Source organism: Nannospalax galili, unplaced genomic scaffold (genome assembly GCF_000622305.1).
Source record: "Nannospalax galili isolate Female #2095 unplaced genomic scaffold, S.galili_v1.0 scaffold514, whole genome shotgun sequence".
In the NCBI taxonomy this organism is placed as follows: domain Eukaryota; kingdom Metazoa; phylum Chordata; class Mammalia; order Rodentia; family Spalacidae; genus Nannospalax; species Nannospalax galili.
The window spans coordinates 454,439-470,002 of record NW_008336076.1 but is presented as its reverse complement, the minus strand read 5'-3'; the positions used below and the strand labels follow the sequence as shown (position 1 = coordinate 470,002).

Genomic DNA, 15,564 nt, shown 5'->3' with positions numbered 1-15,564 from the left:
GCTCAGCAAAATGACTCTAACATTGAAAATTGTAACTCTCAGCTGCAGTTTTGGTTTTTTAACTTGAAAATTAAAAATGTAATTTTACAGAGTTCTTGTTTCCACTTTACTATTTGCATATCAATTCTGTTAATTAAGTATGTTATATTTCTTTTGTTGCTTTATATCTAATCACCAATACAAATATTTGTGTTTAACATATTTGGGGGCAGAATTCATAGCACATTCCTCCACCTTGATGTCTACCCTGGAAAAGTGTTTGACTAGTGCTAGATTTAGTAATTATTAGGAATACTTTAATATTTAATGACTGTTGGGTAGCATATTTTTCTGCATACAATTTGATAGATCATTTGAGCCAGGGGAGGAGTCATGTAGGAATAAGCTAATACTTGTGTTTTCTAGTTGCTCAGAGCCCTTATAATCTAACGATGCAATCATCAGAAAGTCTCACCTGGACAGCATTAAATTGAGAAAGGCACCTCCATCTGCACAGGCTGAGGGCACAAGAGAGGTCCATTGCACAGTTCTGGGAGACAGATGGTTCTAATAGACAGCTAGGTGTTCTAGTGTCTTCCAAGTTCCAGCTCACTCTTAAAAACTCAATTTAAGAATCAGTCTGTTTGCTCAGGTGATTATGATATTGGCATAATAATAAATGCCATGTTCTTTCAGTTATTATAGCCTTGTAATATATTTTGAAGTTGTGGTAATATGATATTCAACCTTGTTAGAATGACTATTAACTATTAATGGCTATTAAAGACAAGAAATGCTGGAAAGGGTATGGAGAAAGAACTTTATATTCTTCAGTTAAGCATGTAAGTTAGTAAAAACAGTATGAAAAACTATAACATGTCCTCAAAAAAAAAACTAAAAATAGAGCTACAATATGATTCACCAATCCTATTATTGGAAAATGAAAAGAAATGAAATCAGTATTATTAAGAAATACCTACATCTGTGTTGATTAGAGTAATTCACAATAGTCAAGGCATGGAATCAACCTAAGAGTCCATTGACAGATAAAAAGATAAAGAAATGGAATTCAATATTCTTTAGCAATTAGAAGGGGTGAAATGAAATTTGTGACAACATGAATGACTCTGAAGGATATTAGGGAGGTGAACTAACCCTGGCACAGAAGGCAAATACTGTGTGATCTCACTTACATGTGGAGTCTAAAAACAAATCTCACAGAAGTTGAAAGTAGAATATTGGCTCCTAGAGGCTAGGAGAGTACAGGTGGTGGACATGTGGGGAGGCGATGGGGGAGATATGAGGAGGTTAGCTAGGAATGCAATAATAGGTGGAAGGGGTAAATTCAGACACTGCATTTTATGCTAATGGTTATACGCATTAAAACATCACATTATACCTATATATGTATCCAATTGTTATGTGTCAATAAAGAGTTTAGAGAGTTGAAAGAGCTTCAAGGTGTGATGTAACTGCCTGCTCTGTATTCATATGTACAGCAAGTCATGACATGAGATGAAAAACAGGCATGCTGATGGAGAGCGATCATCAAATATGCTACTTCATGAGACGCATCAGTCCAGGTATATAGTTACTACCCATGCTCTGTTCCTTATATTTGTAGAAGCCATAAAAAGAAGTCTATCTGTGATCAGGAAGGCTTGATGATCGCTGCCTTCAAAGGGCTGAAGTAGTGTTTCTCAAAAGTAAGAAGTCCTGACTTCAGGCACGATACACTAGACAGGGCATTAAACTTTAGTACAGCAATCAAGAGCTTCATTTACTAACCCTGCTCTTCACAATATGCAAGTTAATTTGACATGATCTATTCTACTTTATTGAAATTTAAAACTTTGCTGGCAAAATAAGCTGACTTTTCTACTCCAACTGGGTCATGACTTGTAAGTTTGGAAGCATTGCATCTCCAAAGTTTCTACTGCTCTAACATTTGCCATTTTTAACTTACGCATGAAGAAACAGAACTATCTCCAGTATGTCACTGGACAGTCACCTGATAGAGACCAGTGTTCTTTTTATCCCTGATTGATACAAACACATACTATACAATTTTGAATCATGCTTCAGCTTTGTGGGAAAAGTATTTTTATAAATGGCTTTACAATAAAATAACTTCTTTCCTTCATTCAATAGATAACAGGTAGTGGCTATTCGTCTTCAGCAAATATTAAATGTAGGTCTAAAAATTTAAGACAAAGAAATCTAAACTAGAAAGAATTTTGGTAAATTATTTTTTTCAGAATTTCAGAACCAATTTCATACATATGATGTTTTTGTTGATATTCTTGCTTTTAGACATGGTCTTGTGGATATGAGGCTGCCCTTGAGTTTGCTATATAACTGAGACATTGAATTGCTGATCTTCCTGCTTCCACCTCCTATGAGATTGTAGTCATGAGCCACTATGCCCAGTTGACATTTTATTTTCAGTCTCTGTCTAGTGTTTTAGCAAAAACCAAGTCCCAAATGAACAAAGTTTGAACTAAGATAATATTCACATAGAAAACTTTGAAAATTCAGCAATGCTTTGTAGAAATAAAACATCTTTTCTTCTCCTAAATCCATTGCCATGGACATGAGAAAGGTCATCAGGATCTATCCTCTAACAACCCTCTGAACTATTTCCTTTCCTTTCCTCTTTGTTCGAAAAATCCTGAGCTATCTTAATGCAGCCATTGTTAAATCTGATATCAGTCCTTACTCCTAAAAGGGGGAATTACCAACATGAGTCAAAGACCTTTTGACAAAAGCTTGGATCATCTTTAAATGGGCATTTTCAAAAACTCAAATTAAGTCTTATGCCCGCAGTATCTACCGTGGGCAACTAACTATCACAACACACTGTGGTTTCCCTTGAACATGGTGATATGCACTTAGAATTTTATTAGGAATCAAATGTCTTTGGAATATTGATGTCTTTAAAATATCTAGACCATGTAATCTTTTAAAGCATTACTATTTTTGTTCTTTGCTTTTTTAGATAGGGTCTCCTTGTTACCCCAGCTGGAACAGAGCATGCTATGTAGCTCAGGCTGACCTTTCTCTCTCAGAGATCTGCTGCCTTTGCCTCCCAAGTGCTGGGATTAAAGGTTTGAACCACCATGCCTGACTGTGCTTTGCTATTTTCAAGACTACTATAAAAGCATATATTCTTTGTTTTAGAGTGTTTTTGAATCATCTTGTAAAGTTTTTCTTCAACATGAAGTAGCATTATATTCCAATAAGCCTATTGTAAATTGAAAATGTTCTAAGTGAAAAAATGCATTAAGTGTATACAATCTATTGAATACCACAGCTAGCCACAGATACACTGGAACAGAGTGGGTATTTACTCTCATGAAAGCTGTGGCTCGCTGCTTCTGTCCAGCAGCACAGAATATTGCACATAGCTTACTTAGAAAAACATCAAAATGAAAAATTCCCGGGACAGTTTCTCTGACTGCATATCATTTTCACACCAATGTAAAGTTGAAAAATAGTAAGTCCATTCATTATAAGTCATGGACAGCCAGAATATCCAGTAACATCTCAGCTTAATATCTATAAATAGAATCCTATGGATTCACTCTGTTCCAAATTCAAATGCTGAAGTTCTAACTCTCAGTGTGGCTGTATTTGAAGGCAAATTCTATGAGTGTGTGATATAGACCAAATGAATCATGAAGCTCTAATGTATTCTAGTGTTGCCCTTACATGCTCAGAAAGAGACAACAGACCTCTTTTGGTTATTTACACTCCACAGACAGGTCCTATGAAGACATAGTGAGAAGGTAGTCATCTACAACCCAGGAAACTAGCCCTCACCAGATGCCAACCCTACTGGTACTGTAGTCTTATGTGTTACCTTCTACAGAACTGTGAATAAATAAATTTTGGCTGTGTAAGCCATCCAGTTCATAGAATAGTGTTATGGTAGTCTAAGTAGAATCAGATATAACATAATGTACTTTTAATGGGAGTGATTAAAGGGACTATTTCTTCTGATAGTTGTATTCTATGGAGTTGAGCTAAGGTAATATAAAGGAAGATAGGAAAAAAAAACTTATAGACAAAGACCCCAGGATCAAGACTGGGGTCCACCTCTTATCATTTACATGAGCTAAAATATCCAAAGCTAGCATCTTCTTTTCTGAAAAATTACATTTTAGTTAATTATAGGGAGTTAGTAGCCTTATAATAATATTTTTTCATTCACTATTTATTATCATATAATAGATAATCTTTATTAAGGATGAGAAACTCACATATCAGTATGTTATGCCATGATTTATCAATCATCTCCATGGATTTAAATCTTTGATTACCAAATAAAATAGAAATGTAAATGATGCCCAAAAAGTTCTAAATGGAAAAATACATAATCATAAATATAAGCAGAACAATTCATATATATACACACATACTAATAAAAATTTACTTCCCCACATTTATAGAATCTTACCTCTTTGCTTTCTTCTAGATCTGATTCACTGCTAAAGTCTTCTGTGTTTAAGTTTTCAAAGTCAGACTCTCCCACAGCAATTGGTACAGTCACCGTGAGACTGGGATTGTTTATGAATGACATGTAATCACTCTCATCGATGATGTACTTTTCAACGCTGCTGCCTGTTCCTATGCCACTTGTGGTTCCATTTACATCTTTAAGATAGTCAAGATCTTTCCCAATTTCTGTTGTGTGGTTGGACATACAATTTTCTTTTCTGTTGTTTAGATCATCAAGTGGTTTAATTTCATCTAAGATCTTTTGTTTCCTAACAAAAGATTGCTGAATAAACTCATAGATTTTTCTCTTTACATAAGCTATTCCCTTGTGCATCCTGTCCACAGCAATCTGAAGATTGTTCATTTCATTGTCATCATCAGTGGCTGCAAGGTTGTCTGCACTGAATGAACTCAGAAGCAAGGCTAGAAAGAGGTTCAGGACCTTAAAAAAATAGAGACATTGTTAAAAGTTCACCACAATAAAAAGAACATACACTGATAACTTATTCCCCTAAGCCTGGAGGAAACGCTCTAAAACCATAAGAGAAAGAAAGAGCACAGTAGAGTCATTAGCAGTTGGGTGGGCATGAGACACAAGCCATACATGCATGAGGCCCTGGGTTCAACACTCAACACTGACAAAAAAGTGTTGGGTGCTCTGAATTCGTGATATGGTTGCATAGGTATGTTACAATGCATCCTTAGATAAAAGTATTCTTCCTGGGGCAGGAGATATGGCTCAGCAGTTAAGAACACTGACTGTTCTTGCAGATGACCTGATGTTCAAATCCCAGCACCCACATGGCAGCTAACAACTGTCTGTAACTCCAGTTGCAGAAGATCCAACAGCATTTTCTGTTCTCCACAGGCATTGCACGACACAGGTGCACTTACCTACATGCAGGCATAGCGCTCATACACATAAAATAAAAATAATAAATAAGATATTAAAAAAGCATTCTTCCTATTGTTCTCAAGTTTTCCTATTTATAAAATGAAGAGTTTGAATGAGTAAATAAAATAGATTTACTTGTATACTAGGTAAATATTCTAAACTTAAAAAAATATTTTACTTGTAATTACATATTTAAATGTCTTTTGCAGTTTTTTTGGTAACTATTTTTGGTTGGATGTTAATTGAAAAATCACAATTATGGCTAAATTTGGGATTAAAATCGTAAGTCCTTAAAACATGCATTGACATTTGTTATTTATACTTTTTGTATCGTATCTTACTGTTGACTAACTAGAACTCTTTATAAGTAATTCTTACTATTTCCATGAGACTGGTACATTAATGTATGTACCTTAATTATTTGTGTGCCTATGCTATGAACAGTAATATTCAAATCTGAGAGAGAGAAGGATTACTCAACTAGGATGATCTCAAAATCAAATGTAAAATCATTACTCATCCTTTATTTTGAATGGCGCTATTAGAGAATTAGTTAAACCAATAACTAGAAACAGTGTCAGACAGGAGAAACCTCCCTTCAAGTTGTTGGCCAGGGTAGTCCAAGAAACTTCCAAAATTACACAGGCTATTGCCACAGCCCTAATTGCCTCCCAGGACTTGAAGGTAAGACCCTATTGCTGAAGAGATGACATTCTTTGGACAAAGGACTTGAAGCAATGGAAATGGAACTGATTTGGAAAGACACCTCCCTGAAGGCTAACTCTCATAGTTTTGGAGAGCACTATGCAAGCTACTAAGGAAGAGCATCAATGGATGGTCCAACAGCAGATTTAAGGTCTAAAACCACAACAATGTCTAGCATAGCAAACTGCATTGGGAAAATAGTGGCACTTTTATCTTGGAAATAATCAACAGCTACTTAATTGGACTTAAAGTCTGTTCAATGGGAGGGAACTCATGTGTGGTACTGTAAACATAGCCAAATATACATGGCCGAGAGGTCATAGGCCTTAGAGAAAAAATCTAAGGCTTTCACTTTCCTAGACAAATGTAATTTCCTACTATATGCTAAGTATGGTTCCTTCTCTTTACAGACAAATATGCCATTCACCATTCAACCAAGGAAGCTTCTTTTACAATAGAGAATATTATGGAGTTCCACAACTGGTCACACACAGAAAGGAAGTGTCTGTGAAATGCCCAACAGTAAATGACACATGTACAATGGAACTTCTACACCTATGGCTCATGGAACATAGTGGAACAAGGGGTAGAGAGAACACTAATGCATCTCTCAACTATCATCAATGAAGCTGTGTCATGCAACAGAGGGCAATAAACTGAGGGCTCAGGGACCATTGTGAGAGAGAGGGTGGAAAGACTGTAAGAGCTAGGGGAGGAGATGCATGATCATATGGAAATAGAGTCCTCCAGGATCCTAGGACATTGTGCATATGAACTTACAACAATGGTGTCAGCATGTATAGGAATCATGCAAATTCATGCAGACAAAAACTTAGCATAGAACTCTGGAACTGGACAACAGGTCCCAATCTTAACTGAAGAACTATTGGGCACCTGATTCCTATTGGGTGAGGAAAGGCTGATCTTTAAGGGAGTAACTCTAGATAGGCTCACTAGACCCCAGTGGATGAACTTGCACTGAGGGATATCAGGGGACACTAATTTGACTCTATAGGCTTTAACAAAAATGAAAGAATACATGAAATCCAGTGGGAGGGTGCTGATAGGGCATGAGATATAAAGATGATTATGATGTGTAAGAAATAGACAAAACTTCAATAAAATATTAAAAAATGATCCTCACTCTACTGTTATTAATATATTTTTGAAATATAGATCTTATTTCGGTACATACCACAAGGTTCCCAATCACCATAACCATCATGAAGACAGTAAGGCACATAGCTTGGCCAGCGACCTCCATGCAGTCCCACATGGTCTCTATCCACTCTCCACAAAGCACACGGAATACAATCAGAAAGGAGTGGAAGAAGTCATTCATGTGCCAGCGCGGGAGCGTGCAGTCACTGGCGATTTTGCAGACACAATCTTTGTAACTTTTGCCAAAGAGCTGCATGCCGACCACAGCAAAAATGAAGACGATGATGGCCAACACCAGGGTGAGGTTTCCCAGAGCCCCCACAGAATTGCCGATGATCTTTATCAGCATATTCAGCGTGGGCCAGGATTTTGCCAACTTGAAGACTCGGAGCTAAAAAAGAAAACAGATTAAACACACGGTTATGATCTTTACCAGTATTAATTTTGTTGAGGCTTACTAAGAAATGATTAAAGTTAAATCTCTTAGAGCAGGGTGTGTGATTCATGGGCAGGACATGCCCTAGCATGGTTTAGGCTCTGAGGTCCACCTCTAGCATGAAACCCCTATAACGAAAACAAACCTCTTACATTTTCTTGCCTTAGCTCTCTTAGAGTCATGGCTAATATTTGGATCCTTAGGAAGAATCTAGTTTTTCCATATTTTAATTATGTCTATTATCTTCTTTGAAAGAGAACTTAATGATTATTTGGAAACTGCGTTCTTTAATTTATCTGAGAGCTAGGGAGCCTCACACTATCATAGAAACATCTGAATAATTTCAGCCAAAAGATTCTTGTCACAAAGGTTCTAAGTGACGTTACTGTGAGCCCTGACACAAATAGAAAAAAATTAATTATTCGTTAATGCTGCCATGGTATAGTGTTATAGATAAATATACACTTATTGAAAACCTGGAAATTTTTTCTGGTTCCATAATTATTTTCTTGATTGGCAAGGGTATGTATATGAATGAATGTATATGTTTACTAATCCTACAAACTTTCACTTTTTAAATTTTTGGAGAGAATATGTTTTCCAGAAATAGAATTTCATACATATCTTGTGTCTGAATATTAACCACTGCTACAAAGGGCTATTTATATTTTCAAGTTATTAAAATATGGAGCATTTGTATAAAGATACTGCTTATGATTTAAATATTAATTGAATTAGTCATAAGAAACAATAATTAGTCAATGTGGCGACTGAAAAACACATTAGCATTTGTATGACTGGTGCTAGAGACACAGCTCAGGGCAAAACGTGCAGTGTCATGGGTTTTATTCTTAGTGCTGCAAAACAATAATTGACAATAATAAGGTTTAGATGACTACTTTTTAGGAAAAAAATTTTATTAATAACTGGTAATAACTTTTTCCCTTTTAGGAGCAGTTTTTAAACAATGCAAAGTTACACAAAATATTAAAATGCTAATGATTGTGTAGCAAAGTCTATAGCAGCACTATGCAAGAACATATTGGAAAAGCTTGGAAAAAATGATTGCTATCTTGCTTTTTTACCAGTCGGAATGAACGGAGGACTGATAATCCTTCCACATTGGCGAGACCAAGTTCTACCAGGCTAAGTGTCACAATGAAACCATCAAAGATATTCCAGCCTTCTTGGAAATAATAGTAAGGATCCATGGCAATAATTTTCAGAAACATTTCTGCTGTAAAGATCCCAGTGAAAACCTAAGATCAAAACAAAATTACTCAAATTCTATCAGGTAACGATAAATAAAATGACATTATATTTGCTCTTAGAATAAAATGTTTACACTACTTTTAGAATAATGGTTCAATAACTTTGTAGAGTCATGTTTAGTTGATAAGACTCATGTATATTAGTTTACCATATTATCCTCACAGAAGCTCCAACAACTACTGTAAATATCATAATTATTTCATTACAGGTAAAGAAACCAATGTCACAAGATGTACAAAACAGTTACACCCAATATCATCCAACTAGAAAATGTCTAAACTAGAACTTGAGTGCTAATGTACAATTTTGACAGCTTTCTTATCACATTAAAATTACTTTTTCTCCAGATCTCACATAGCACAGATACTGACAAGATTTTGCCCATGAAAAGTTCTTTTTATCTATAAAATTATACCTGTTTCCTTCAAGTCAAATAGTTATGGCACATGTGCATCTGTTGCTATAACATGGGCTTTACTATCATTATTGGTTACACACATGAAAAGTATACTCCTGTAATACAAATAGTAGAGCTTAAAAACAAGAAATTATACATTTCAGGATATCATACATAGTTTTATTTCCTTTATGACCAAAAACACTAAACTTCAGATCAAATAAATATTATAAATACATGCAATACTTAAGATAAAGTTTCTTTTGTCAAACAAAAACTAATACTTCTAAGTTGAGTCAGCTGGCAAACATTTTAATAATGTCTGTTTTAAAGTGAAAAAGGACAACATAAATGACAACTTTTGCCTAAAAGGACTTGCTAATCATATTATATACAAAATATACTGGGAACTTGTAGTATATTATGACTTGGATCTAGAACAGATGTATAAAACAGTTCATAGAATGCCTAGACCCTAGAGCAGAAATGATAGGAGACATTTTGAGTTGCTAAATCATTTCTTGAAAGAATGAAAAAGAATAAGCCACAACTTTTCAAAATCTTCTAGCTAGGGTAATGTGATATATCATTTAAAAGAAAAATGCTTCCTTAAATTATGAACTTCTATATTTTGAAAACAGGAAAATCATCATTGACTTTTTAGATATCATTGTAGACCTATGCATTTCTTACTAGTGTTATTTATAATTTTATTCTCAATTCCATTATGTCAATAATTTCATCACGTTTATCTCAGTTTTTGCATAAACATTAAGGATCATTATTTTTGGCAAAAAGCATTACATAGCCAGTTAGATATAATTTCCATAGATGTAGGAATTGTGGTTGACAGAATGCTTTAAGATATTAAATGTAGTGAAGAGTTTCTCAAACAGAAAATTTGAAGACTGAACACATTTACCTTCCAATATGCTTACCAGGTTTCCTACTGTAAGCACATTGTTGAAATGATCTGTCATGGGGTAGTGCTCCATGGCCATGAAAAGTGTATTTAATACAATACAGATGGTGATGGCCAGATCAACAAATGGGTCCATTACAACCAAGTTGACAATATGTTTTACTTTTAACCAATATGGAGAACAGTCCCAAATTAAGAATATGTTGGAGAACTTATACCAACAGGGTGGGCATTTCTGTCTGGATTCTTCAAGTTCTAGATTAAAAAAAAACAGTATTAAGTGATTATTTTATATATTTATGCAAATATATATTTCAGTCCTATTAAGCATATTTCCAGTAGTAGGCACATTTGTATTTGCTACAAAGTCAACTACTTGATAAACATAATATCGAGGTACTTTAGGCTCCTAAAGATAGTCATTGGACTTGCACATAGAGTGGAGATAAGAAAAAAACCAGTTTCTTCTATTCTGCATGTACACTGTTACTCAGAATTTGGTCTCAAGTAATGTGGTTAGTCTTTTAAATGAAGTTTTTATAGGAACATTGTTTGGGGTAATGCACTCTGTAGTCCAGTGTTAATGACTGGCTACATTTTTGTAAGAGTTAAGGCTGGAATTAATTGATCAAGAATCATATTTGTGATTTGCTTTTATTTTGTGAAAATGACTTACTCCTCTCTCTAATCCTAAAAGTATTTAAAATGATGCTGGAAGAGACAGAGCTGCCAAAGTCTGAAGCTAGCAGAACAAAGGGGTTCTATGAGTAATGGGATTAGAAACCTCTAACAGTTTCCACACAGAACCAAGAAATTAAGACTTCAGAGTTTAGTACCATTGAATTTAGTTTTCAAAGCTTTAGAATGCATGAGCACATCTAATACTAAGGCCAAGTCTTTTCTTCTGAGAATACAGTTTCCAACACAGAAGTAGAAATAGTTGTTAAAAGAAGATAATGCAGATTTATTGAAAAACTGAGACAGAAGGGGAATTTGATACAAACCTTCTACAGTGTTTGTTAAGATGCTGGCTATACTCATTGCTCTTTGCCTTTGGGATGGATCTTCTAGAAAGTCCATGGAAACATGGAAAGAACTTGACCTTCTCTTTCTCATTTCAGTTTCTGTGGTTGTCCCCTGTAAAGAAAATGCTGATGTGTTAAATCATTAACTTGAGCAGCATGGTAAACAAATAAATGGTGATTTTCATGAACATGCATCATGCATCTTCATACTTTACTGGTGTGGCAGATACTGGTGACTTATTGGATCATTAACCTGGAATGTTCAAACTGTTAACCATTTAGTCATAAAGGAAAATTTGAAGTTTTTGATCCCTTGATTTTATAATTTTATGAAATGTGGCATTATTATATCTTATGTGACTGGCAAAATTTTTTGCAGATGTATTTAACAGTTTTATTTATGAATTAACAATTAAAACTTAGTAACTTAAAAAGTCATATAAGGGATCAAGCAATTTCATTTCTGAGAAGGTAGCTATTTCATTTTAAGGAAATACCAAAGACTATAACACATTTAGCTGCCATCTCATTTTCCAGACATAAGACATGGATAATCATTGACAACAGAAATGTTATAAAAAAAACCCAAAAAACAAAAAAAAACCACCACCACCACAACAACAACAACCACAACAACAAAACCACACCATGGCTGCAAGGACAACAGTTTCATCCAGGGTACTAAAGCAATAAGTCATCTAATACTGGCTTAGTCATGCCTCCTCATGCTGATATATTTCCAAGTGAGTGAGTGGTTTAATAAGAGGCAGCCTTTGTTTAGGAATTTCTAGTATGTATGTACATTCATAAACACATAATACACCTTTTTGTATACAGTTATTTTATCTGTTTGTAATGATAATTATTGGTGTCCTTTAACGTGGATTAGTTTTGAAAAGACCTATATCAGCATTTTCAGTAAGATAAATATGGGAACTGGAAATTTGAGGTAATGATGGAGCTATCTATGCACAATGTTTTTGAAAATTTCAACTAAAGCACAGATATTCTGAAGAATCTGGTGGAAAGATTTACTATACACCCTTTACACTTAAAGAGAAGGGTTACATAACTACTTTTATACCAGGGCCTTAGAGGATGTTTCAACATCTAAATTCAGTGTGGGTATATAGCAAATCATTCAAGGCAGTAATTATTGTCTAATTAATCCTTAGCGTGTTCAATAAGTAATGCATTCAAGTTTGTGCAAGAGAGTGCAGAGGGTTTAGTGTTTAAATGATTAGTCTATAAAAGGTATTACAAGATGCAGGTGCATTCTCAGCTCGACCAACCAGGTATCATTCTCAAGAGTTCCATTCTGTAGAAACACTGGCTGGTGCAGCAATCATGGCCAGCCATGCCTAAACTATTTAAAACTTTCTTACATTGTCATCAGTAGCTGGCTTATCTATTATCACCTCTGGCAGAAGCTGTCCAACAGGCGACGTAGGAACTGAGGGTCCACCAACCAAGGAAACTACACCATTGCAATCCACCGTGCTGTGCATCTTCCCATTCGCTGGAAACACTGCCAGCATTCGGGATGACCTGCTGGTTTGACTTAGGTTACTATTGCGGCGCTCTCCATGTCGTCGAGGCACAAACAAGGAATCTCTTCGGCTCTCGTTATCCTCAAAGGTGCTGTGCTCATCATCAGCAAAGTCATTTTCGGATCCCACATCCTTTGCTCGCCCTCTAAAGCTGAAAAGACTTGTCCTGCTATTTCGCCTTGGAGAAAATAGGGAGCCACGGATGCTCAACAAGGACTAAAAGTTTAAAGCAAACAATAAAAAGTAAAATGGCATTAAAACAGCCCTTTGAAATCATTTTGCAAGACTAACTTGAAGGAAATTTCATCATTCATTAGAGAATGGGGCACATTCCTTCTGATTAACATTCTATAGGCATTCAGATGAAATTAACCTAGTTTTGTACAGTGAGGTTTCCAGTCATTAGTATTAAAAAATGGCGAGGTGTAGCAGTGCAACCTAAAGATAGTGGGGAAAAAAAATCCCACATCAGGTTTAAACAGAAAAATCCTATGTGGACACAGTCAATGGTCAGGGAACAGAGATGGCAAGACCTTAACAAGACCACATTTATTTTTCATTGCTCTTTCTTTTTAAGGAATCCGAACAGTAACTTTCACAAATTGTTTTAGTTCACCTTTATAGAGTCACTTTACTATTATTATTTTACCTATAAAATATAGCGATTTTAAACTTGAACTTAAAAATTTTGAAATTCTGAATGATGCACTTTTCAACAAATTTAACCATGACCAATATTTTCAGAAGCATATAAAACAAGTTGTAAAGGAGTTATGGGGAAAAAAAACCAACATAAAATCATTAAAATAACCAAAGACACATTACTGATTAGCTAATCCTTTCACTACATTTCCTTATTGTTGTTAGAAAAGCTGAGGATCAGAAGATTAAATATCGTTAATTATAGACAATAGCTAGAAGGCAGTGCCGAATGAAAATCCAGTTCTCGGGGCTGGAGAGAGAGCTCAGTGGTTAAGAGCACTGGCTGCTCTTACAGAGGACCTGGGTTCAGTTTCTAGCACCCATATGGCAGCTAACAGTCATCTGTCACACCAGTTCCAGGAGAAACCAATGCCCTTTTCTAACCTCTGTAGGCAGTGCATAACACAGGTGCACTTAGGCAAAACACTCTTACACATAAAATAAAATAATAAATAATTTAAAAAAGAAAATCCAGTTCTCCTGATTTCCAATTCAGCATTATTTCAACTGCATCTAAGAGCAGACTTATGTATGTGTGGAGTGTAGTAAAACTTTCACTTAATCAAATGGAGAAAGGATAGTTTTAAATATAATACAATGATGGTCCGTTCAGTTGCTGAAAATTCCTGTTTCAATTCTCCCCCTCTTCAACAATCTCTCTTTGATCCATGCATCAGTGAACTCAGCAGTGCCTACCTGGTGTGGGGAAGAGTACCTCTTTTCATATGTCAATCGGTTCCCTTCTATGGAGAAAGGAAATCCTTTCCTCCTGATGCTGTCTTCGGATTCAGATTTGTGGAACTCGTCTTCATCCTTCTCTTCTCCACCAGACTGCTCTTTCTGTTTCCTTTTCTTTCTCCGATTTCGTCTTTCCTTAGCACTCTTGGAACTCAACTTGGAGGCTTCGGATGAGCTATCTGAGAGCCTGCCTGCTGCACTGGGCTCTCTAGAATGTTCTGAGGCTGTTGCAGCTGCTGCTTGCTATAATGAGGAAAGACAGTTTCAGCTTGGTGCTGCAGAAGATTTTTTTTTTAATATTTTTTTAATTACTCAAGTGTTTGCACATAATTTACTAAGTACATTTAGCAGACTAGGCTAATATCACATAGAAGATGCTTTCTAAATATAAAGGGAATTTCTTTTTCTTCCTTTTTAGTAATGATGACTTTCAGATATAATCTAGTTTTGTCCATGGTGATATTTATTATGTCTGTGTTGTGCTGTGAAGACCACATATTCAAAAAGATTCATGGAACATCAACAGGAACATAAACTGATAAACCACCATGTAGGTCTTGATTTATTCTAGAAATCGGTATTTAATTGGCATTATCTTCATTTGTCTGAAAAATAAACTGGAAGGAACATGGAAGAGAAGCTGAGGAGTTACTCAAGCTGCTTCCAAAATCAGGAGTGAGATAACTAGCTTTGGATCCTCTCTCCAGTTACCGAAACTTTTCAATGCCTTCCACATATTAACCATCAAAGTTATCAAGGATGAATACAATCCTTTCCTCACTTCTCCATACTATATCCATAAGAAAGAGAGAGGGTTGATGGCTTTCTGCTGAGCAAGCTAAGAGGTTCAGTTCTCCAAAAACTGCTCCAACCATCTTCAACTCAACGCTGGCTTTTACAAGTCACAAGATTTTCAGAAAAAAAAAAAAAAAGCCATGTTTTGCGGTCATAGCTTGTTCTGGTATGAAACCAGCACTTTTTAGTTATCATTGTTCCCACAATACCCTCAGGACAGAACCACAGCAAATAAATTAACATACCTGAATGAACTCATTTTAAAATAAAGACAGTGAATAGGTATGTTACAATTAGAAAAAGAAAGGGAACATGGGGGTGATGGGACAGAGTTTCACCAATAATTGCAAGGGGTGAATTGACCCCTCACTATAAGAACAAGTAACCTCTTTGAGTACCTAACCTCCATGTTACCAGTGATGCTTTCATGCCTATTTGATGCCACTGGATGAGTGAACACTTTAAAAGTAATCAAACATCCATGCCT

The 15,564-nt window shown here is 35.5% G+C and overlaps 1 protein-coding gene across 2 annotated transcripts in view; it reads right to left on the bottom strand.

Annotated features, from left to right (window-relative positions):
• LOC103732330 (sodium channel protein type 1 subunit alpha) overlaps window positions 1-15,564 on the bottom strand; it is a 202,892-nt gene that overhangs the window by 50,759 nt on the left and 136,569 nt on the right. Inside the window, exons 11-17 of one of the 2 annotated variants that reach the window (XM_008830884.2) lie at window positions 14,241-14,525; window positions 12,678-13,058; window positions 11,272-11,404; window positions 10,284-10,522; window positions 8,762-8,935; window positions 7,275-7,631; window positions 4,439-4,921 (exon numbers count right to left, since the gene is read on the bottom strand). In XM_008830884.2, coding sequence (XP_008829106.1) covers window positions 4,439-4,921; window positions 7,275-7,631; window positions 8,762-8,935; window positions 10,284-10,522; window positions 11,272-11,404; window positions 12,678-13,058; window positions 14,241-14,525 — 2,052 coding nt within the window. The remainder of the gene's footprint in view (window positions 1-4,438; window positions 4,922-7,274; window positions 7,632-8,761; window positions 8,936-10,283; window positions 10,523-11,271; window positions 11,405-12,677; window positions 13,059-14,240; window positions 14,526-15,564) is intronic. The other variant, XM_008830891.1, reaches the window with a different exon arrangement.